Source organism: Nerophis lumbriciformis, linkage group LG27, assembly GCF_033978685.3.
Source record: "Nerophis lumbriciformis linkage group LG27, RoL_Nlum_v2.1, whole genome shotgun sequence".
In the NCBI taxonomy this organism is placed as follows: domain Eukaryota; kingdom Metazoa; phylum Chordata; class Actinopteri; order Syngnathiformes; family Syngnathidae; genus Nerophis; species Nerophis lumbriciformis.
Window position 1 is genome coordinate 13,204,365 of NC_084574.2, and position 24,767 is coordinate 13,229,131.

Below are 24,767 nucleotides of genomic sequence, written 5' to 3' on the forward strand. Positions count from 1 at the left end.
TGTCCACCAAACTTTTAACGTTGTGCAAGAATGCACAAAGGTGAGTTTTGTTGATGTTATTGACTTGTGTGGAGTGCTAATCAGACACGTTTGGTCACTGCATGACTGCAAGCTAATCGATGCTAACATGCTATTTAGGCTATCAATATGTAAATATTGCATCATTATGCCTCATTTGTAGCTATATTTGAGCTCATTTAGTTTCCTTTAAGTCCTCTTAATTCAATGTATATGTCATGACACACTATCTGTATGTAATATGGCTTTTAATTTTTTGCGGCTCCAGACAGATTTGTTTTTGTATTTTTGGTCCTTCAACATTTTGGGTTGCCGACCCCTGGTCTAACACAAATATGTATGCTAATAAAATAATTGTTTCACTTTGTTAACCGATAATGTAGCTCAAATAAAGTACACGTTACACACCTTACACAACTGAGGGTTTATTTGTTATGTTGCAACTTATTAATGGTCATTAATAACAATTCTTGTTTTGAGTTTGTAGTGGACAAAGTTTGTGCTGCGGGGCTCATTGTCCAATCAAAACAATCCGTCGGAAGGAGACACGGGAAACGAAACATAGAAAAAGAAGCGCGATCTTGTTTCACTGCAGGTTGTGGATCATTTCCTCCTTGGCGATGAGATGCGTGGTCTTGTTGACCAGCGACATGAGCGAGTTGAGTTTGTGCGACCAGTCGTTGAGCAGGTCGTTGGGGTCTTTAGGCCTTTGAAAGTTGATGATTCCGGCCAGGCGGTCCACCTTGGCGTAGATGGTCTTGCTGACAACCAGGCTGGAGAGAAACTCCTCAGATTCCTGAAGATTGCATTTGAGACGGACACAAATCATCAATTTGCCAGCAAAATGTTTTCAAACTTGAAAAGGTAAATTACAATCACAATATAAAAAACTGTATATCTGCAAGCATCTAAAACAGTGGTTCTTAACCTGGGTTCGATCCAACCCTAGGGGTTCGGTGAGTCGGGTTCAGGGGTTCGGCGGAGGTCAAAACACACCCGACTCATCGTGTAAATACAAACCTCTCCCTATCGGCGTATTACGGATACGGCAACAGCTGACTGATTTGCAGGTGTGTAATTTATTGTGAGTTTATGCACTGTGTTGGTTTTGTTGTTTGAACAAGGTGATGTTCATGCACGGTTCATTTTGTGCACCAGTAAAAAAACATGGTAACACTTTAGTATGGGGAACATATTCACCATTAATTATTTGCTTATTAACATGCAAATTAGTAACATATTGGCTCTTAACTAGACATTAAGTACCATATTTTTCGGAGTATAAATCGCACCGGAGTATAAATCGCACCTGCCGAAAATGTATAATAAAGAAGGAAAAAAAACATTAAGCAACTTTCATAAACTATGAAAAAAACTGCAACTTATAGTCCGAAAAATACGATACTTATTAATGCCTTATTCGGCATGGCCTTATTATAACCCTAACCCTCTAACCCTAACCCTAACCCTAACCAAATAACTTTAAATTAAGTCTTTATTACTTAGAATATGTTCCCCTAGTATCCAAATAACTTTAAATTACGGTAAGTCTTTGTTACTTAGAATATGTTCCCCATACTAAAGTGTTACCAAAAACATATAACTTTGTCTTGAATTTGAATAAAAATAACTTTTTATTTTTCACTAAAGAAGGGTTCGGTGAATGCGCATATGAAACTGGTGGGGTTCGGTACCTCCAACAAGGTTAAGAACCACTGGTCTAAAATGAGCCTGTGTCAGATCAGGCTTGATCAGTGGCCTAGTGGTTAGAGTGTCCACCCTAAGATCGGTATGTTGGGAGTTCAAACCCCGGCCGAGTCATACCAAAGACTATAAAAATGGGAGCCATTACCTCCCTGCTTGGCACTCAGCATCAAGGGTTGGAATTGGGGGTTAAATCACCAAAAATGAGCTGCTGCTCACTGCTCCCCTCACCTCCCAGGGGGTGAACAAGGGGATGGGTCAAATGCAGAGGACACTGAGTGTGTGTGTGACAATCATTGGTACTTTACTTTACTTCATATTTGGGAAATGCCGTGCAAGTTAAGGTAACCACAACTTCTCAGTCACCACTTTTTTCTCAAGATGGCGCCACTGTAGTGGCTGCTGGTTGCAGGAGCTGTGTGTCGTCCTTTGTGTTCTTGATGTTTCCATCTTGTTTTTGCCTTTTGGTTCGAGCCCCTTCGGGACAGCGCAACAAGGGATGATTTTTGTGGACTTTTAGATCTGCTTCAGGGGAGCCTTTGGGCCTTAACTATATTTGCCTTGGACACCAGCTACTGGCTCTCTGCCACACCTGAGTCTGCGTGGAGGGACCATGGGGGACACGGGATGTACAGGCTTTGAAGGGCCCTGGTTGGATGTGGAGGCTTCGGTCTCCCTGGACGGATTCTCCCTCATCCATGCAAACCAGACATTGGCCGGGAGCTCTCTCGGTTGCTTTGTTGGGTGTGTTCCTGTTCCTTACTTACCCCAGCAGACAAAGGCGGCCACCAGTGTGTATGGGTGTTAAGATGGGTTTCTTATTTGTTTGTGTATGTATTATTTATTGCTAGTTTTCCGTTGTGTTTTACTTTTGTAGCTGTATGTAGGAATGGTGCCAACCGAAGTTGCGGCTGGTTGCATCAGCTCTGTGCACTGTGTCCTTTGTGTTCTTTAATGTTTCCCTCTTGTTTCACCTTATATTTGTGTGGACTTTTTCAATCTGCACTGCAACCAAATAATTGCCCTATTGTGGAATACATAAAGTCTCTCCTGTCCCATCCAGTGTGATGCATTGCAGTTCCACACCACTTTAACACACACTATTACATTAATAACTCAGTCAAACAAAACTGAGCATTTAAATGCAGAAGTTTTGAGAGTGCACTTATTTTTCCATTTCATGTTCAACAAAAGGTTATTCAACTGTTAAACTACGTAATAATACAACTCAATGAGTATATCCTCAGATATTTTCCCACCCTAAATACAAATCCTGCATGTGCTACACACTAACAAAAGAGTTGTTTCTGGTGTACATGTGGAAGCTGCTCCCTTAATTAATTACAACATTGCTTACATCAATGGAAAGGTCAAGAAGCCCGGCCATCCTCTTCATTGTGATTCTGGTGTAATATTTGGCCATTATTCTGATGTTCTGTGGAAAAGAAAATACATGTGTTAATTTGCAGCAGATTCTCAACTACACCTGTGCAAAGGGCTGAAATTTTTCCAGCGGGCACTGACTCCCGCCAGTCAAAGGCTGCGCTGCACGTTTGTTCTGCACACTTATACACCTCGCCTTTAACCTAAGTGAATTTGTTTTAAATTCACATAATATATTTAAAGGTGAACTGCATTTTTATTTGTATTTGAATCATTTCCAATCCTTTTTATAGCATTCTTATTTGTAATAATCGTCTCGGTCTTGGTGGCTAACAACGCAGTTAACGGGAGTAATCCATTCTGCCTCTAAATCACTCTTAAAACGCATCCAAAAATCGTGAACAATACATCATTTACGTTCCACAACCTGCATAATAACCAAGCTGTAGCTACATTGTTATTGTAAGAGCTGACACAGAACTATTACTAAAGCGTAGTAACACGTCATCTTACTCACAGAGACACTCAGTCTCACACTGCTAAGCCCATTGGCGTTGTTAGGCCTATTTTAGGGGGGCTCAAGCCCCCCTAAAATATTCTTAAACCCCCCTAAATAATTTGGTGTTATATATATATATATATATATATATATATATATATATATATATATTTTTTTTTTACAAATACATGCCGACATATTCATTATAAAGAGGCCCGAATATGAGTTTAAATAAATAATCATATAAACTGTCATTATTCACTCAGTTTCCCCTCACTTTATAGCGTACATCACCAAAAATGATTCCCGGGCGCGGCACCGCTGCTGCCCACTGCTCCCTTCACCTCCCAAGGGGTGATCAAGGGGATGGGTCAAATGCAGAGGACAAATTTCACCACACCTAGTGTGTGTGTGTGTGTGTGTGACAATCATTGATACTTTAAGGTAGAGAGCCCCTTTAGTGTGTCGGTATCCAATCCATTCCACTTGTTCATATAGAAAATGCCCACATCACTCAAAATCCAGTCCGCATTTTCTCTGCGACCTTACTTGCGGTCCTTGGACTTGTTCATATAGAAAACTCCCACATCACTCTTGTAGAATCTATATAAAGTAATATACATTAGCCTAATGTTAAAATATTGAAAAAAACATAATTAGATTTGTTTTATTGTATTGTCACATTAATAGCTGTTGTATTATTATAGGATGGCTTGTTAAACATTTCATAGGATTTTCAGAGGGAGGAAAAACCAAGACATTTAATATAAAATGTAAAATGAATAAATACATAAAAAGAAAAAGAGAAAAAATGGTTAAAAGTCATCGTCCCGGGGAGCATTTCATTTCGTCCCGTGCATTTTTTAAAATAATAATAACAATGAATAATTTCTAAGTCTTTGTTAGCCGTTTGTGAAGTTTTGTGCTCGTGCGCTACGTTCGCTCTCCTGGGGGCTAAGCCCCCCCTGTCCTTAAAAGCTAGTGACGCCCCTGGCTAAGCCAATAGTAAAAAGTAAGCTAGCTCCTGCGTCAGCAGCTGAATTGCTTTTTGAGTTTGGAATAGTTAATGCTTAATTATCAATCGTGCCTCACACGTGTATTGAACAAAGTTGTGGTCGGACACCAAAAAGTTGGGTCAACTTTCAAATACTACCGTATTTTTCGGAGTATAAATCGCTCCGGAGTATAAGTCGCACCGGCCGGAAATGCATAATAAAGAAGGAAAAAAACATTTATAAGTCGCACTGGACTATAAGTCGCATTTTTGGGGGAAATTTATTTGATAAAAGCCAACACCAAGAATAGACATTTGAAAGGCAATTTAAAATAAATACAGAATAGTGAACAACAGGCTGAATAAGTGTACGTTATATGAGGCATAAATAACCAACTGAGAACGTGCCTGGTATGTTAACGTAACATATTATGGTAAGAGTCATTCAAATAACTATAACATATAGAACATGCTATACGTTTACCAAACAATCTGTCACTCCTAATCGCTAAATCCCATGAAATCTTATACGTCTAGTCTCTTACGTGAATGAGCTATATAATATTATTTGATATTTTACGGTAATGTGTTAATAACTTCACATAAGTCGCTCCTGAGTATAAGTCGCACCCCCGGCCAAACTATGAAAAAAACTGCGACTTATAGTCGGAAATATACGGTACTCGTTACCAACTAAAACTGCAGACAGACTAAAGCAGTGGATATTGGCTCTCAACTTGGTCCTGGCACCATCGCTCGAAAGACTAAGCAAGGTGATAGTTTGTTCTCAACATTTTTTTACCTGAGGATTGTTCTGAATTTACTAGCTCAATTCGGAGTACAAGTCTTGCTGAAAGACTCAGCCATCCCATCAGTCGGCATCCTGGGAGCGGACATTTAAGTCATTTTTTGTTGATGTGGAATAAAAGCATGGCGCTAATGCTAGTTGCTAATGCTAGGACAATACCCAGCAACGCTATTCTCTGCCTGGGGGAAGAGGAGTTTCACCAGAGACCCCTGTTGAGGGTTAGTATCTTTTGTGTGTTGTGCTTGCCCTGACAACAGGTGGTAAAGTTAGCCTCTCAGACAAGTTCTTCCAGTCTTTTTATGTCGTCTGTTTTATGTAACTTCTTGTAAACGGAGATATGTCTGCCTTGAAACATAGTTTCATTAGTGTAATACTAGCAGGCTCCACAATTACACCACCAAATCATGCCAGTCCAGACTCTCTTGGACCCCGTCTGCTTTAACGTTTCACCCTCTCTTCGTGCCCGCTCAGTTTCTATAATCAGCAGTTCACCTATATATTCAGGTTCAAAAAGATAAGGTTCTGGATTCTCATTTACACAAAGCAGTCATCTTTTTTGTCTATTACCGGTACATATGTTTGTTGATGGAATGTGCCCAGGAAATAAGTTCCAGTAATGTTTAAAATGACCAAAATAGGTAAATATTGTACGTATTACAGACTGTTATGAACATGTCTGTTACCACATTGTATACATATTTAAAGCATGTATATACACAACGTTGATGGATGTTTTTAAGTTTTTTTAGAGGGCTTTGAAAGCAACATGTGACTACTATTAGCTGCAAAGTGAGCCACATCTTACGAGCGTTTTTTTTTAAAAGTTTAGATCCCAAAAAAAAAAAAGTGTGTTCTTGTCTCTCATAAGGATTGTGAATGATAGGCATTCCAAAAAGAGTGCCGTTCCCCTTTAAGACATTTGAATATTTAATACACAGAATTGGCCAATAAAAACTGAATCTACTGTTAAACGCGGAATATTACATCAAATTCAACAAATATGACGACTTGTCCAAGGTGTACACTGCCTTCCACCCGAGGCTCCAGCCCCCCTGCAAGCCTGAAAGGGACACGCGGTAGAAAATGGATGGATGGATGACTGAAATGCTGTCATTGTGAAGAGAAGGAATGTTGATCCCCAAAACACTCAATTGCCCCCCTCCCAAACTAAACAATGTCGAAACAGCCAATTTGAACACCAGTTTAGTCTGGGAACAAACTAAGACGCTAATGTTAGGCAGGACAACCCATGCACCCGCAACACATCTCATCTTCTTGTGTTGTTGTGGAAGAGACCACAGACGCAAGGTCTACTATGCACACACAAATAGGTGGCCGTAACTCGAGGCACTTTTTTTTTTATTTTAAAACAACTTCAAATAACCTCAACATTTAAAAACATAGCAGCCGTCAAGAGAAGAACAACAGCGCACTCCCGTCCTTCACAATAACAGCACTGTGCACAACATCCGGTCTGACTGCACTTACACAATAAAGTATTACAGTAAAGTGTAATACGTATAATAAAGTATTATGATTTAACTTAAAATACTGATTTAAACTGTCTAAAGATGTACTGGACCAATAAATAAGGATATTTTGCATCAAATTAACGGACATTTTATAAAACTGTATTACCGTACAAAAAAGCACTCTATGATGGTAAAATACTCCTGTTTGGAAAAGAGCTGTGTATGTGCATGTTCAAATAAACTAAACTAGACAATACGTGCAAATGTAAAAATCTAATTTGGAGGGCAAAAAAAAGGAATTAGTTTAAAAAAAAATGGAATACAATTAAATATAACACATTTCAACGGCCCTACATATTGTTTGCTGTCAACTCTGGTCTCTCCGGTCCATCATTCAAAGGTGTCCGTGTGCAACAAACTAATTCCGAGTTCCTATTGTTACACAACAGAGAAGAAGTCCATAGGAGAGACCCACAAACGTCGGCTCCCAAAGGTAAATGCTTATGAATGATTACATTATTTCATAAAACTACAGTATTTGCTTGTTTTACAGGCTATTAAAATGTTTTTCAAACTATGATTATAATTATAATACAAACTGTTTTTTTCTTTTTAAAAGGCATGTTACATGTTAAAACTGTGGTGTTTTGGGTGGGCCAAGCACAGACTAAATTGATTTCAATGGGTGGGGCTGATTGGAAATACGAGTGTTTTGAGTTACGAGCTCGGTTGTGGCACGTTAATTGAGATATCACTGTATTTACCTTTATTGAACAACAAATAGTCTGCATGTACACTGTGAGCAGTGGAAAACAATTGAAATATGAAACATTACATTCTGTTTATTTGGCCTTTACTATCTCAAAAATACTTTTGTCTAAAGACATGGTTATTTAATTGGGTCTTAGACTTACATGCTCCACCACTCTGTTCTTCAGATCCTTCCATCGCTTCTCCCCCTCCTCAGAATATGAAAAGACTTCGGTTGCGGGGCTGCCGGTTGAGCCCTCCCTTAACTCCTTCCCATAATCCTCCACCAAGGCAGCCCAGCGCATAAGCTCCATGGTGGTGAACTGCTTCAGAAGGTCCCTAAAGATGAACGGCAATAATCATATTAGGTATGAAAAATTGTACATTTTTTGATGCATCACAAATGGAATGTGGACAATTCTGAATTGATGGACAAATATCATTTATATATGTTAAATATCATTATTGATTAAATATATTTATAAAAACATTAACACACACACTATAATAACAACATACAGTATAATATTTAAAGATGCATAAACAATTGATTTATAATCGACCCGTGGCACTTGAATGGTAATGAAATTGTGAGGTCCCCAAAGATTACCACCACTAAATCATATGCTTAGGGCTAGGTGATATTAGGGTTGTCCCGATCCGATATTTGGATCGGATCGACCGCCGATATTTGCCAAAAAATGCGTATCGGCAAGGCATGGGAAAATGCCGATCCAGATCCAGCTTTAAAAAAATTACAGTCCGTGTTTTCCAACGCACCGATTTCAATAATACATTACACTTTTCTGCTGCTCCCTAATTTCCATTCCGCATTTTCCAGCACACCTTCAACACATTAACAGGTCTGTGTCCTAACCGTCCTAATCGGAAGCGGATGCCGGTTCATGGTTCCGAAAGGCGAGCGGAAGTTACCGGTAAAAATGTCAGCTGTGTGGGATTATTTTACCCTCCACAAGGAAAAAGATTAAGAGGTGGAGTGCAAAACATGCCACAATAAAGTCAAGCGTGGTGGTAAAGTTGTAAGACATTTTAATACAACAAATCTAATCAAGCATTTAGCGAAATACCACCGTAAAGAATATGAAGAATTTCTAAAGAAAACTGACGAAAAGAAAAAGAAAGGTTCTACCCAACTAACTCTGACAGAAATGTACGCTAAGCGTGACATACTGCCACTGAACAGTGCTAAAGCCCAGGGGATAACTAGAGTCATTGCTGAGGAAATAATTCTGGATGATGAGCCGTTATCTCAAAGTGAGTAAAGTGGGCTTTCGACGCACCATCCAACACATATCCCCATTATGCTCGGACTGCAGTCAACAATTGAAGGGAGCGTGTAGATAGTTTTTTTTTTTTTTTTAGTTTACACTTGTTCAAGAGCAAATATTGATGCTGAGTTATAGACATTTTATCCCACTCAGGTTGTTTGTGTGTTTTGCTTTTTTTAAATAAGTTTAGAGCATTATTTGCCCTTTATACTGTTCAATGATGCCATTTCTGTTTGTCATGTATAATTTTGTCTATTTTGTGTTTATCCTTGAATAAACAGGTCAGTTTCTTGTTACCAACCATTGTGTATTATTCAAACTCACCTAATTCAGATGGCTCGTTATCAAGAGTACTAAAACCCTTTTCAACATTAATCTGACAACTAAGTAGGCTAAAAAACTTTAAACTTTAATACATGCTCAGATAGGCCAGTATCGGCCAGTATCAACATCGGTATCGGATCGGAAGTGCAAAAACCTGGATCGGGACATCCCTAGATGTAGGGCTGGGCGATAAAACAATAACAATATATATCGCGATAGACATGTGATCAATATCAATAGAAAATGGGGTCGATAGAAAGTTCGATAATTTCACTGAGTTCTGTTAGAAAAAAATAGGAAGAAAGGCCGAGCCGGAACCGCACGGCATTCTGGGGTGTAGGCAGAGGAAGGGCTTTGGCCTCTCGACCTATCACGGCCGAGCCTGAACCGCAAGGCATTCTGGGAAATGCTAACAGGAAAAAACAACAACAAAAAAACAACAACGGCTAGCTGACGACGAGAAGTGAAACGAAACGGGAATATGAGTACGGCAGCACGAGAGGAAATTGTAAATAAAAAAGGAACCGTCACGTCACCAGTTTGGCAGTATTTTGGATGTTTTAAGTCCGATACGAATCCGTGGAAAAGGAGATACTGTTAGCAAAGCACTTTGCGACAACCTCCGACATAAGCCGTTCATGCGAGCCATTAATGTGACTGTTATTTATTTGCATATATTGTTACCAATATGGCTTTAAAGCCTGAGTTGTACACTACTAATTTGTTAATTACAATACTTTGCACATTTTGTTGGATTAAGCATTTATTTAATGTCAATATTTGCACATCGACCAGTATTTTCATTTATTTGACTGTTTTTCATAATGCTGACCTTGTTCTAAAGGTTAAAGGTTATATTTAAAATAAAAGTATTATTCAGCCTTTTTTCTCCTGGTCTTTATTTAGAATAGTTTTTTTTTTTTTTTTTATCAATAATTATCGATATCGACTGGTATGAAACACTTATATCGTGATACATTTTTTAGTAGTATCGCCCAGCCTTATCTAGATGATATAGCTGAAAACTGTATCACGATGTTAAGTGTTTTATATCGGTCGATATCGATAGGTATTGATATTTTTTATGACCTAGAAAAAATAAGGACCAGGAGAAAAATATATTAAATGTAAACATTTTTATTTAAAATGTAACCTTCCTCTGATTATAATCCCATAAACTGTAAAGGCAGAAAAAAAAAGTCATCACTTAACGATAACTTCCTTAAATTAATGTACAAAAATGAGAAAAACTATGAAAAAATTAAGTGTCACAAAATAGTGCAAAGTGTGAAAATAGAGAAACCTGAGAACAACTATTTTTTGCAGGTTCAGTGCGAGGAAATTAAGGCTTTGCTCGGCTAAGGTGGGGTAGTATAAGCAGTCTTGACGGGGCGAGCACCTTGCATAATTTACAGACCACATTGGTCTGACGACGATCCGTTTTAAAAAACTGCCATATTGTTGAGGTGGCTAATCCTGATTTAATCGACAATTTATTCGTTCTCTGCAGCACTCATTTTTACTTTCTCTTCTCAAAATATGCAAAGAATCAACCGCGAGACAACAAGATTGCACAACCAAACCTGATAGTTGATGCGGTTTCCTGATTGGCTGTTATCGAGTCACTCTTACTGATGTAAATTATATTTATACACCGCTTTTTCTCGAGATACTCAAAGCGCACTACATTGTGAAACCCATTCTCTACATCTTTAAGCTACATTTAAACCAGTGTGGGTGGCACTGGGAGCAGGTGTGTAAAGTGTCTTGCCCAAGGACACAACGGCGGTGAATGGGATGGTGGAAGTGGGAATCCGCCCTAAGTCACAATTAGTGATCACTTCCTGCGCTGCTCGGTTACCAGAGAGTGAGTGCTTTTGTTCATGTAACCAACTTTGCTTCGCAACTTACCGTTTTTTCCAAAGTAGAAAAAAAATCATTTACAATTTATAAAACGCATTTTTTTATTGATATCGATTACGTGTCTATCGTGGTGTATATTGATGTCGTTTGATTTCCCAGCCCTACATATGCTTCACTTTTTCCCCTCATTTGTAGTACTGAGGACATACAAGAGACATCACATACTTGTATTTGGGAATCTCTTCCAATTTCTTATCTTCACTGACCCTGTGGACTAGGTCTGACTGCTCATTGTCATAGGGAGAGAGAATCACATACAGCACAACACTTTTCAGGGCCTGAAACACACAAACATTAATTAGCATTGCCAACAAGAAAGTCACGTTTATGTGTACAATAAACATCTATTGTATGTAAGAGCTGGGTACTTTCTGTGTAGCACAAAAGTACCTGCTGCCACTTGCTGTTGTCCTCAAGGATACACGGCGTGTCATAAATGGCCCTATAGTGTTTGCATATGGACACATTTGAGCCCTCATGCTGGTCCACCTGAATCATCAGGTTGTAGTACTTCAGCTTTAACTCCTACATTTTTTAGGGGGAAGCAATTTTCAGTTAAACTAATCGCTCAATTCAACTCAACTTCAAACAAACAAATGCCTATTTGTATGTGTTACCTCAGTGCCCTCCTCTTGGAAGAATTTGGTGTTGATCTTCTTGCTGATGATCTGTGTGCGAATGTAATCCTTGACAGCAACGCAAAGCCTCATCTGCTCCAAGATGAACTCTACCTTCTCTTTTTTCTCCATGGAGCCATATGTCTCAACCTATTGGGCGTACACGGATATTTAGAAAAACGGTTGTCATAAAAGCCCAATCCCCTTATTTGTCTTTTACCTGCAGTTCTTGAAGAATGGCAGCTGCCTCTTTTACATCTCCGCTTTGTTCCTTGATATTAGCCAACGTTTTCGTTAGCCTGGCACGTTCAATCTCTACATAAATCTGTAATGAAGACCATTATTTGCATTATCATGTACATGCTATTGTTTTTGTGGTACTCGATGGGCTAAATCTGGGACTTTAGGGTAGTACATTTTGTGTCATTCATGTGTGCTGGTATGTCAAAGTTATTTTTAATAATTTAATTACTGGACAAACTTTTAAGAATAAAAAAGCTTTACCAGAAATCAAAATAGCTATAAATATGTGGTTTCAAATGTTTTTTTAGACATTTAAAAAAATGGCAAAAAGCTACAAACCTTTCCTGCAGTCACAGTGCGTAGAGTGTCAATGAGCCGCAGCTTGATGGTCAAATCAGTCACAGAATCCACATATTTGTAACATTCTTGCACCATTTTCGCCACAGCCTGTGAGAGAGATGTCCCATTTGAGGTTTAGTAATCAAAGTTTGACAAAAAAATGTGAACACTTACTATAAAACCTTAATTGATGATATATACGTTGGGGTGGTACATCTCTTTGTGATGGACGATTTGATTACACATCTATATACATGGGTTGAGATACGATTCAAAGAATTATATTCTAAAAACAGAGCGATTTGATATGGTGTACGAACAATTCGATAAGATTCAATATGGATAACGATTCTGTGGTTAACATTTGTTGGACACATTTTTTTACACCACACAAAAACAAAACCATTAACTCAAGTGCATTTGCTCCTCCTCATGTTAGAGGATAAATAGTTAGGACCTTGGCCAATCACGTCTATGAGCATGATCTGATGAAAACTACTCTGATAACAGGCCCAACGTCTAAGACAACTGATCAGTTGAATGTCATGAGAAAAGCTATAACCTGGATAAAGTGACATCATGCTTACAGTATTTTTAAATATGTAAAAGACAACACATATCCCCAAAGATGCTGTAAGGCAAACAAAGTAAAAAGACGAACAACAGAGTCACATGTCAAATATTTATTTTTAGACATGGACCAAAAAAAGACTTGCTGAATGTAGGGTTGCACATCTCTCTCTGATAAACGATTCGATATGCATCTAGATACACAGGTTACGATTCGATTCAAAGACGATATCCTTTTATTACAAACCGATTCGATTGGATTCGATTCCGAACAATACGATTCGATTTGACGGTTAATATTCAAGACTCCAAATCCCCAAACATTATGGCACTGGCAAAAAAAACACAACAACAAAATCACATGTCAATGTATTTATTTTTAGACATGGACCAAAAAAAGTCTGGCTGCATTGTAGGATGGGAACTCCAGAGGTAAAAGTAGCACAGAATACTAACAACAAAGTGCAATATTGCAGCCTGAGCATAGTTTTGAACACTAGAGGTAGGTAACAAAGATTCAATATTTCAACCTGCTGCCAGTGAACGTCAACGATGCTCGACACAATTTACAAATAGCACGGCTTCTGTCGAGCCTCCCTTCCTTCTTATAAAACCCAAAAACTTTCCACACTTTGGATTTCTGTCTCCCCGATGCGTTGAAAATCTTTCTCGGTCCATTATCACCTTCGGTCAGACTGACGCTTTCGTTCTCCTCCTTCATTTTCCGTGTTGTCTCTTGTTTATCACTCGTGCTAATACTAGCTAGGCGGCTACCGCGTTTGGCGAATAGCTTCAGCTCTCGCGTTGTTTTAGAGACGCTGGCGCATATTGTAATCTAGCCAACCCATGCAAAGTCTCGCGATAACCGATCCATGACTCTATAACCGATTCAGCTAGGAATTCATGAATTATTCGCATTGATTGAGGAGTCTGCTACCGATGCAGCCTAATCGCTCACTTGTTGAATCGAATACTCGGTCGCATCGGTTTATCGTTCACAACCCTAGCTGAATGAAAATATACGGTATATATTTTCCACGAGTCAAGCCAAGTCAGTAACGGCAGACGCTCGCTGGTGGGTATTGACAGACGGCGAAGCTCAGAGACGTTCCATGATTTTGCCGTTCAGCAGCCGTTACATAACTTGTGGAAATCTGGGTTAATCATTTCGCAGGCATTGCTAGTCTCGCAAGACGGACGCCCTGTCCATATAGTTACATCAACCCGCGTCTTCAGACATGAATTTTTCGCGGGCAGCTGTGGCTCTCACGTTGTTTAAAAGACAAAAATCGTCACCTGATTTCTAGTTTTGCGCAATACTCAGTCTATGTTTGGACACTCGATTATTCTAAAGATTCACTGCTGGCAACGCAGCAGAATCGCTCCCTTGTCAAACCAGATATCCAGTTGCATCGGTTTATCTTTGACAACACTAATACACGTCGACCCAAAACTGTAAATAAAACACCCCCGGTAAAAGCCAAGACTACAGTAAAAACAGACCACTGAAAATAACAGCCAGAGTTTTGCGGAGGTTTCCCATTAAATCCACCCCTAACCCCTGAGCAGTCCAGGGATCTGTCGACGCCACCGTAAACACTTCTTTTTATGGCAGAGACATGGGTTCTAGTGTGGCCAAAGTATACTAAAATAACCATCACCATAGTGACCCATGAAATGGAAAAGCGAGAGAAAAAAAAACATACCAGTCCAGATCAACTGAACGATATGTATTATATACTTCCGTTTGTTGATACATGTTGACTGTGCAATTGCAAGTTTACTGAATATTTACGCTGATATTCAGTTATTGATACACAGTCAGGGTTTCCCCTTCTATTGCGAAGATACTAATGGTGGTAGGGGCGTGATCATGCTGATGTCATCACATTATTTGCTATGGTGTATATATTTTTTCTTTAAAATGACAAAAAACATATATACATCAATTTAAAACCAATATGTTATTAATAATTATAGTATTAACATATTTTATATAATATCGTTTTGCTCTATTTTTCAATTGTTGCTGTTTATTGTACAATGTGAAGTTAATTATTTTTATATAGTGCTTTTCTCTAATGACTCAATGTTCTTTACATAGTGAAACCCATTATCTAAGTTACATTTAAACCAGTATGGGTGGCACTGGGAACAGGTGGGTGAAGTGTCTTGCCCAAGGACACAACAGCTGTGACTTGGATGGCAGAAGCGGGGATCGAACCTACAACCCTCAAGTTGCTGGCACTGCCGCTCCACCAACTGAGCTAAACTGCCCCAAATTATTATTCTAGCAACACTTTCAGCATCTATTTCTGGTGTTATTGTAGACAGTACTTGTGTTTGAAGACTCTTTACTTCTGTCGCTCAATGTCCATGACAAAATGCGAGCTGCAGAAAGCCTGATGTCACACCTACAAGCCTTCCTCTCTTTAAAAGCCACAGTCTTCTTTGAATTTTGAAGATCACCTTCTGCGAGTATATCTCGGATACATTAAAATATGTCCACAGCGCAGACATTCTGCCTATGCTCCAGACAGCCTGTGTGTAAAGCTTACGTTATCACTACGTTCGGTTTCGGCGGTACTGTCCCGGTGATCTAAATACGTCTTTTTGGGGTCCAAATATTTGATGCATCACTAGTCAAATAGTGCGCAAATAATAAGACTACATACATCCATTCATACAGTGACGACCAGCTGGTGTTTAAAGTACTAATAGAGTAGAAAAACAAGTTGCCTCTATATTGAAGCTATCATCATCATCATCATCATCAATGTGCGGCCGTAGCCGAGAGACCTTGCACAACCCTCCGGTCACACATGGCATAGCCCAGCTCTGAAACAAGGATCCCAGTGTCCCGTGCGATTACTTCGGGGTAGGTGAGGCGACCCCTGGTAGATTGTTTCCAAAGGAGGAGCTGTGATATCAGCTCCATTTTGGCACGGAAGCTATTATCATATAAATCTGATCTATGACACTGAAAGACTTTCAATGTTTTCGAGTAAACAGATATGATCAAAATAGTATCAATCTCACAGAGATTTCCGGGTCATTTTGAGAGATAATGAGCTCGCCAAATACGTCATCGCGTGACGTCGAAATAGGAACTGCAAATCCCTTCATCACCGAAAACAATGCAAATCATGCAGACTTTGTAAGAGAAAACAAAGACTACTTTGGGGAACATTATGATCCAGAAACTTATATTGTTGATCCTGAATATAAGGAGGATGAGCTACAAGTTTTAGAAGCTCTGCTAAACATATCCAGCTTTAGTGAAACACTAAGAATCATGTAGCAGTACTGCTAAGTGCTAAACAAGAACGGCAAAATACAAACATAATAAATGTAAGTGTAAAAAGCTGCACACTGGAATATTGACTATTGATTAACTCTTGGCAGTTTTCGCACTCTAATAGACTCAATGTGTAAAATGATATTGTTAATTATTTAAATGTTGGCTATTTAATAGATTGTATGTTTAATCTTATGATACCTCCACATTGGTGCCAGTCTGTCTCTCTATACTGTATGTGTGCACACGTGCGTGTGTGCGTGCGCGTGTGTGTTCACGTGCGATTTGTTAGTGACTTTTTTGACGGCATTTCAAATAGAGTCAATGTGTACAACTCTATATTGGATTGATTCTTAAAATGTTGGCTATTTAATAGATTGTATGTTTAACCTTATGATACCTCAGTATTGGTGCGTGCCAGTCTCTCTCTCTCTGTGTGTGTGTGTGTGTGTGTGTGCGTGCGTGCGTGCGCGATTTGTCTTTGTTAAAGTGCCTTTTTTCGGCATTGCAAATTGACGCAGCTTTAAAACGTACTTAAATTGATGTAGACAAAGTTTAGCTGGCTGACTTTGGCTAAAGTGACAGTTAGCAAGTTATTTTTCACACAACTTCACCTCACTCCTGTTACCTAGCTAGCAAGGTAGAAGCTAACACTCTTACCGAGGTTGAGTCCGCATCCTCCATCCAAATGTCCGACATCATGTCTCCGCTTGAAATGCTCGCGCATCAAAAATGCACAGCCATAATAACGAAGTCCACTTTGCAAAATGAGCAAGGTATTCATGTTTTAACAAGAATAAGAGGAAATATCCTCAAACTTTACAAGTTATCACTGGCTTTGTTTTTGTGAGAGACCCACTTTCGCCCGGAAAAACACGAGTAATGACGACATGACTTTTGTAGACAAATATAATTGTCTGCGACAAATGTTGAATAATCGTTGAAGCCCTAAATGAACTACAATAAGCATATACGGTCAACTTGTCTTTCCACTCTACAGGTACTTTAATTGTTTGTTGGTGTATTGTGATGTTCATTTTTCCCATGGTCTTAAACACACCATGTTGGCAGAGAATGGTGTGTCTAGGAGTGAAACACCAAGACAGACGTACATGCACGAAGAAAATACTTGTGGAATTGGGCCGTTGTTACCCTATGATTGGCAATAAAAAGCTAGTGGGTCTTCTTTTATACAATACAATCAATACATTACATTACCGTATTTTACGGACCATAGGGTGCACCGTATTATAAGGGGTCATATATATATATATATATATTTTATTATTATTTTTTTTTTTTTCTCCTAAATTTAAAATTATTGTGGTCTACATAACGTGTAATGGTGGTTCTTTGGTCAAAATGTTGCATAGATGATGTTTTACAGATCATTTTCAAGCCACTTTCTGACAGTCGCTTCAGGATGCGCCGTTTTGTGGGCGGTCTTATTTACGTGGTTCACCTTCGGCAGCGTTTTTTTCCCGTCATCTTTGTTGTAGCGGTGTAGCGTGCAAGGACGGGAGTGGAAAAAGTGTCAAAAGATGGAGCTAACTGTTTTAATGACACTCTGACTTTACTTCAATCAAAAACGGAGCAGCATCTCCTCATCCGTGGCTCACTAGTGCAACAACAACACCGGAAATGTGTCCTGTGAATAACCGTCCGACCGGAATTCTCTAATAATTAAAGTTCCTTGTGTGAATAATGTAAACTCACTACACCGGTATACTTTAGCACTTTCATGGCGAGTTTACTGACAGATATAAGTAAGAACTTTACACTACTTTATATTAGAAATGGCAACAGCGGAGGATGAATGTCCCATAACAAGAAGATAGAGAGAAAAAGAAGAAGTTTATCAACTAATTTTCGCTAATTTTCAGGACTTATGCAGATCCCAAATACAGATCAGCAGGTACCAGAAGGTAAGAAAAGTTGCTTTTGCATAATATTGCAAACAAAATGCCAGATAGAATTTCTTAACTTATACACACACCATAATAATACTTGTATGTTGAAGCACAGTACAATCCATCAAGCGGTGCGGCTTCATAGCTTACCAAAGTCGTACTAAAACATTTTTATAGATTTTTGAGCGCCGTATGTAATGTTCTATATTTTCAATGGAACATAAAACTTTGATGTTGTTTACGTGAGTCATATTGCAGTCTACACGTATCTCTTATGTGTGACTGCCATCTGCTGGTCACACTTATATTTTCACCATGTGCCAAATAACATAGCTTCGAGGTCGGGAAGTACTACCAAAATTATTCCCTACATTAGGCGCACCGGGTTATAAGGCGCTCTATTGAGTTTTGAGAAAATAAAAGGATTTTTTAGTCTGAAAAACAGGGTAATTTGTTTTGACATAAAAAAAACTTTAACAGTAATATCGGATCTGGCTCACTTGGAAATGCATGGTAATTAACACAAGCTTCAGGGCGAAAAAAAGACATGTATGACCTGTTTCAGCTGACTCCTCCTCTTGGAAAGAAGCATGATATTTTCATTCAGAGCATCCCAGTCTTTTGCTTGATAGCACATCTGTACCACAGCCACAAGGATTCTGGATGTGGACACCATGTCTGATGCCTTCGACGGGGACAAGATAAGACATTTAGAATATATATATACAAATAAAAGTAATACATTAATGTCATCAACACCACTAAAAATACACAAAAACATTTTTGGTAACTACACTTTATTGCCAAAAGTATTTGGCCACTTGCTTTCACTCAAATATGAACTTGAAGTGCCATCCCATTCCTAACCCATAGGGTTCAATATGATGTCGGTCCACCTTTTGCAGCTATTACAGCTTCAACTCTTCTGGGAAGGCTGTCCACAAGGTTGCGTATTGTGTTTATAGGAATTTTCCACCATTCTTCCAAAAGCGCATCGGTGAGGGCACACACTGATGTTGGCCGAGAAGGCCTGGCTCTCAATCTCCGTTCTAATTCATCCCAAAGGTGTTCTATCGCAGTGGTCCCCAACCACCGGTCCGGGGACCGGTACCGGTCCATGAGGCATTTGCTACCGGGCCGCAGAGAAACATGAAATAACTTTTAAAGGACTGCATTTTGATGCATATGAAAAAGTGCAATATATTTATCTGTACAGTAAACTATTTATTTGTATCTGCACATTATTGCTCTTTTATCCTACACTACAACGAGCTATCCATCCATCCATCCATCCATTTTCTACCGCTTATTCCCTTTGGGGTCGCGGGGGGCGCTGGAGCCTATCTCAGCTACAAACGGGCGGAAGGCGGGGTACACCCTGGACAAGTCGCCACCTCATCGCAGGGCCAACACAGATAGACAGACAACATTCACACTCACATCCACACACTAGGGCCAATTTAGTGTAGCCAATCAACTTATCCCCAGGTGCATGTCTTTGGAGGTGGGAGGAAGCCGGAGTACCCGGAGGGAACCCACGCAGTCACGGGGAGAACATGCAAACTCCACACAGAAAGATCCCGAGCCCGGGATTGAACCCAAGACTACTCAGGACCTTCGTATTGTGAGGCAGATGCACTAACCCCTCTGCCACCGTGAAGCCCTACGAGCTAATGCAACGAAATTTCCTTCTTATCAGTACTGTAAAGCAGTGGTCCCCAACCACCGATCCGTGATGCATTTGCTACCGGGCCGCAGAGAAACATTAAATAATTTATAAACTGCATTTTATCTGACTTAACTTTCACCTGTCCCACTAGACACACCAATAAGCTTGTTTATAGATGTACAATAACACTCCTCATTAGGAAATGTCCACTTGTTATAGCTTTGTGACATGATACAATGCACATTAATCAACATATCAAATATAAAAGTGACATACTGTAGCCAAAGGCTGATTTGCATCTGCATCTCATTGCAAAGAAACAAGCCCAGGGCTCCCACTAATTCAGCGTTATAGTGAGTTGTACTTTTCATGCATTATTTTTTGCTGTATTTTTATCTGGCACAAGTGGAAAGCCGGTCCCTGGAAATAATGCCTACATTAAACCGGTCCGTGGTGCAAAAAAAGGTTGGGGACCACTGTTCTATCGGGTTCAGGTCAGGACTCTGTGCAGGCCAGTCAAGTTCATCCACACCAGACTCTGTCATCCATGTCTTTATGGACCTTGCTTTGTACACTGGCGCACAGTCACTGAGCTCCTGAGAGCGGCCCATTCTTTCACAAATGTTTGTGGAAACAGTCTCCATGCCTAAGTGCTCGATTTTAAGTGATTGGTGCTAGACACCGACATCTATTTAATAATACCACCTTAACATTTGACAACCAAACAATTACACAAGGCGACTGGGTAAAGTATCTGGGTATTATCTTCGACCCAACTCTCTAGTTTGAGTCACACATTAAGAGTGTTACAAAAACGGCCTTCTTTCATCTCCGTAATATCGCTAAAATTCGTTCCATTTTGTCCACTAGCGACGCTGAGATCATTATTCATGCGTTCGTTACGTCTCGATTACTGTAACGTATTATTTTCAGGTCTCCCTATGTCTAGCATTAAAAGATTGCAGCTGGTACAAAATGCGGCTGCTAGACTTTTGACAAGAACAAGAAAGTTTGATCATATTACGCCTATACTGGCTCACCTGCACTGGCTTCCTGTGTACTTTATTTGTGACTTTAAGGTTTTACTACTTACGTATAAAATACTACACGGTCTAGCTCCAGCCTATCTTGCTGATTGTATTGTACCATATGTCCCGGCAAGAAATCTGCGTCCAAACAACTCCGGCTTATTAGTGATTCCCAGAGCCCAAAAAAAGTCTGCGGGCTATAGAGCGTTTTCTATTGGGGCTCCAGTACTCTGGAATGCCCTCCCGGTAACAGTTAGAGATGCTACCTCAGTAGAAGCATTTAAGTCCCATCTTAAAACTCATTTGTATACTCTAGCCTTTAAATAGACCCCCTTTTTAGACCAGTTGATCTGCCGTTTCTTTTCTTTTCTCCTCTGCCCCCCTCTCCCTTGTGGAGGGGGAGACACAGGTCCGGTGGCCATGGATGAAGTGCTGGCTGTCCAGAGTCGGGACCCAGGGTGGACCGCTCGCCTGTGCATCGATTGGGGACATCTCTGCGCTGCTGACCCGCCTCCGCTCGAGATGGCCTCCTGCTGGCCCCACTATGGACTGGACTCTCACTATTATGTTAGATCAGTGGTTCTTAACCTTGTTGGAGGTACCGAACCCCACCAGTTTCATATGCACATTCACCGAACCCTTCTTAGTGAAAAATAATTTATTTTATTTTTTTTCAAATTCAAGACAAAGTTATGTTTTTGGAAACACTTTAGTATGGGGAACATATTCTAAGTAACAAAGACTTACTTTAGAGTTTTTTGGACACTAGGGGAACATATTCTAAGTAACAAAGACTTAATTTAGAGTTATTTGGTTAGGGTTAGAGGGTTAGGGCCAGGGTTAGAGGGTTATAATAAGGCCATGCCGAATAAGGCATTAATAAGTACTTAATGACTAGTTAAGAGCCAATATGTTACTAATGTGCATGTTAATAAGCAACTAATTAATGGTGAATATGTTCCCCATACTAAAGTATTACCATGTTTTTTTACTGGTGCACAAAATGAACCGTGCATGAACATCACCTTGTTCAAACAACAAAACCAACACAGTGTATAAACTCACAACAAACTACACACCTGCCAATCAGTCAGCTGTTGCTGTATCCGTAATACGCCAATAGGGAGAACTTTTTATTTACACGATGAGTCGGGTGTGTTTTGACCTCCGCCGAACCCCTGAGCCCGACTCACCGAACCCCTAGGGTTCGATCGAACCCAGGTTAAGAACCACTGTGTTAGATCCACTATGGACTGGACTTTCACAATATTATGTCAGACCCACTCGACGTCCATTGCATCCGGTCTCCCCTAGAGGGGGGGGGGGGGGGGGGGGGTGTCACCCACATATGCGGTCCTCTCCAAGGTTTCTCATAGTCATTCACATCGACATCCCATTGGGGTTGTGAGTTTTTCCTTGCCCTTATGTGGGCTCTGTACCGCGGATGTCGTTGTGTCTTGTGCAGCCCTTTGAGACACTTTTATACAATCAGCAAGATAGGATGGAGCTAGACCGTGTAGTATTTTATACGTAAGTAGTAAAACCTTAAGTGCACAGGAAGCCAGTGCAGGTGAGCCAGTATAGGCGTAATATAATCAAACTTTCTTGTTCTTGTCAAAAGTCTAGCAGCCGCATTTTGTATCAGCTGCAATCTTTTAATGCTAGACATAGGGAGACCCGAAAATAATACGTTACAGTAATAAGTGCACAAAGCAAGGTCCATAAAGACATGGATGACAGAGTCTGGTGTGGATGAACTTGACTGGCCTGCACAGAGTCCTGACCTGAACCCGATAGATAAGTGGTCCCCAACTTTTTAAGCACCACGGACCGATTTAATGTAGGCATTATTTCCAGGGACCGGCTTTCCACTTGTGCCAGATAAAAATACAGCAAAAAATAATGCATGAAAAATACAACTCACTATAACGCTGAATTAGTGGGAGCCCTGGGCTTGTTTCTTTGCAATGAGATGCAGATGCAAATCAGCCTTTGGCTACAATATGTCACTTTTATATTTGATATGTTGATTAATGTGCATTGTGTCATATATAAATAAACATTGATTGATTAGGACACCTGATTCTGATCATTTGAATGGGTGGAAAAATACTTTAGGCAATATAGTGTATATATATATATCCAAGAAGCTTACTGTAAAGAAGAAACAACAACTTACCGTTCTAGTTTGCTTCTCTAATGACAACAAGCTCTCAACTGCTTCTTGCAGTTTGCCATCCTGAAAATAAAAATGTATTAGTTTTTAAATCCAGCAATGAAGGTTTTCAGGGTGATTGATACACGGGCGGCTAAGCGTGTTAGCATGCTAACAGGGTCACTTACAAAGTAGTCAAGGCCCAACAGTAACATTCAAAAAGGTGTGTAAAAGCTCGGCTTTGTTTAAACATTACCCGCTGTATTTGCCACGGATAGTTAAATCGTGTTTTTCCGTGGCGTGGAACTTTAGCATGTATGCTAGAGACTTGACACCGTGACTCAGCCGCCACGGGCCTCTCTCTCTCGGTCGCTTACTTTCGCCATTTTCTCGCACTCCGGGAGACGCTGTTCCACCGTCGAGCTGTAGTCCACCTCCATCTTTACAATCTTTCCATCGGACCTTTCAGAACGTTCTTCGGACATGTTTGCGGCGTATGGTCGACGACAACGTACAATAGCAAACTCGGCCCGAGCACTATTTTGCTTGTCAAATGAACGGTAGGTGCAGTGACCAATCAGATGCGAGAGGACGATAGGTGTCCAACGCGCCTGAAAGACCCGTAAAACACAACAAGAAATACTAATACTTTTGCCTACACAGGCAAAAATGTTTCTACATAAATGTCGATTTATGAAAATAAGGCCTTCAGTTTCTAATTCGCCTAATGGGGTACAAAATATCAATCAAATCTTGGAGAATGATTAAGAGTACAAAAGCCCTTAAACTGAGATATTTGTTAAAAACATTTAAAGTGATTTAGGTAGCCCTTTTTGGGGGGGGGGATTTATTATTATTGTAACCTATTTTTATGGGCTTGCCTCTTTGTGATGTTAAGTTCCTGTTATACAGTATATGCCTTGAGCTCTTAGCGCCTTCAAAATAAGAGCTCAAGGCATATACTGTATAACAGGAAGAGGCAAGCCCACAAAAAATAGTTTTTTTTTATTATTGTTATTATTACTATTATTTTTCATATTTTTTGGTATTGTTACTCTGTCAGTGTTTGCTTTTGTTTTCTTTCCTTGATGTCGGAAGTGCCTTTTGTGTGAATTGTAGATGTATGTTTGTTGTTCAATTAAAAAAATATATTGTAAAAAAAAACCAAAAAAAAAACTTTAGCCTACACAAAAGTCGATTTCTGAAAGTAAAAAAAACAAATTCTCCCATTTGATTAATGATTTCAAATTGCTAATACAATCTTGGAAAATAATTTTTTATTTTTTTTAAAAGCCCTTAAATTATAGTCTTTATTTGAGGAATTTAAGTTGTTTTACATAAGCCCATTTTGTATTGTTTTTTTTGCAGTACTCTTATAGTTTCATCTTTTTGTATTGTCTCTTATTTTACTTTCTTTTACATTTTTGTTTGTAGAAATATATTCACTGCTCAATCTGGTGGATATCTGTAATATTGAGATGTATTGGAAGTGCCTTGGTTTATTTAAACAAATTATTTGTATATTGTCAATGTATGCCGTTTGTGTCTTTCCACTAAAAAATGTTATACATTAAAAAAGATTACGTTTGCCTGATAAGACATATGCAGCCATTGTAGTCAATTAACGTGTGTAAATGTTTGACAGAATTAAATTCACAATAGATATTTACCCATACTATCAATTATCGTTATTCCAATTCCATCCTTTCAGCCATACTATTTTATTCTCATCCTGTGTATGTATTATGTCGTAAATGTCACACACGCACACATA

The 24,767-nt window shown here is 39.5% G+C and overlaps 1 protein-coding gene across 1 annotated transcript; it reads right to left on the minus strand.

Moving 5' to 3' along the window:
- Positions 1-427: 427 nt before the first annotated feature.
- Positions 428-23,595, minus strand: psmd12 (proteasome 26S subunit, non-ATPase 12). Its single transcript, XM_061922849.2, has 11 exons — positions 23,371-23,595; positions 23,018-23,077; positions 18,698-18,826; positions 12,364-12,471; positions 12,002-12,106; positions 11,782-11,931; positions 11,555-11,689; positions 11,330-11,442; positions 7,793-7,967; positions 3,080-3,157; positions 428-814 (listed from the first exon to the last, which is right to left on the minus strand). Exons 1-11 carry the CDS (start codon positions 23,476-23,478, stop codon positions 605-607), a joined length of 1,371 nt encoding a protein of 456 aa, XP_061778833.1. The 5' UTR covers positions 23,479-23,595; the 3' UTR covers positions 428-604.
- Between the last annotated feature and the right edge of the window lie 1,172 nt (positions 23,596-24,767).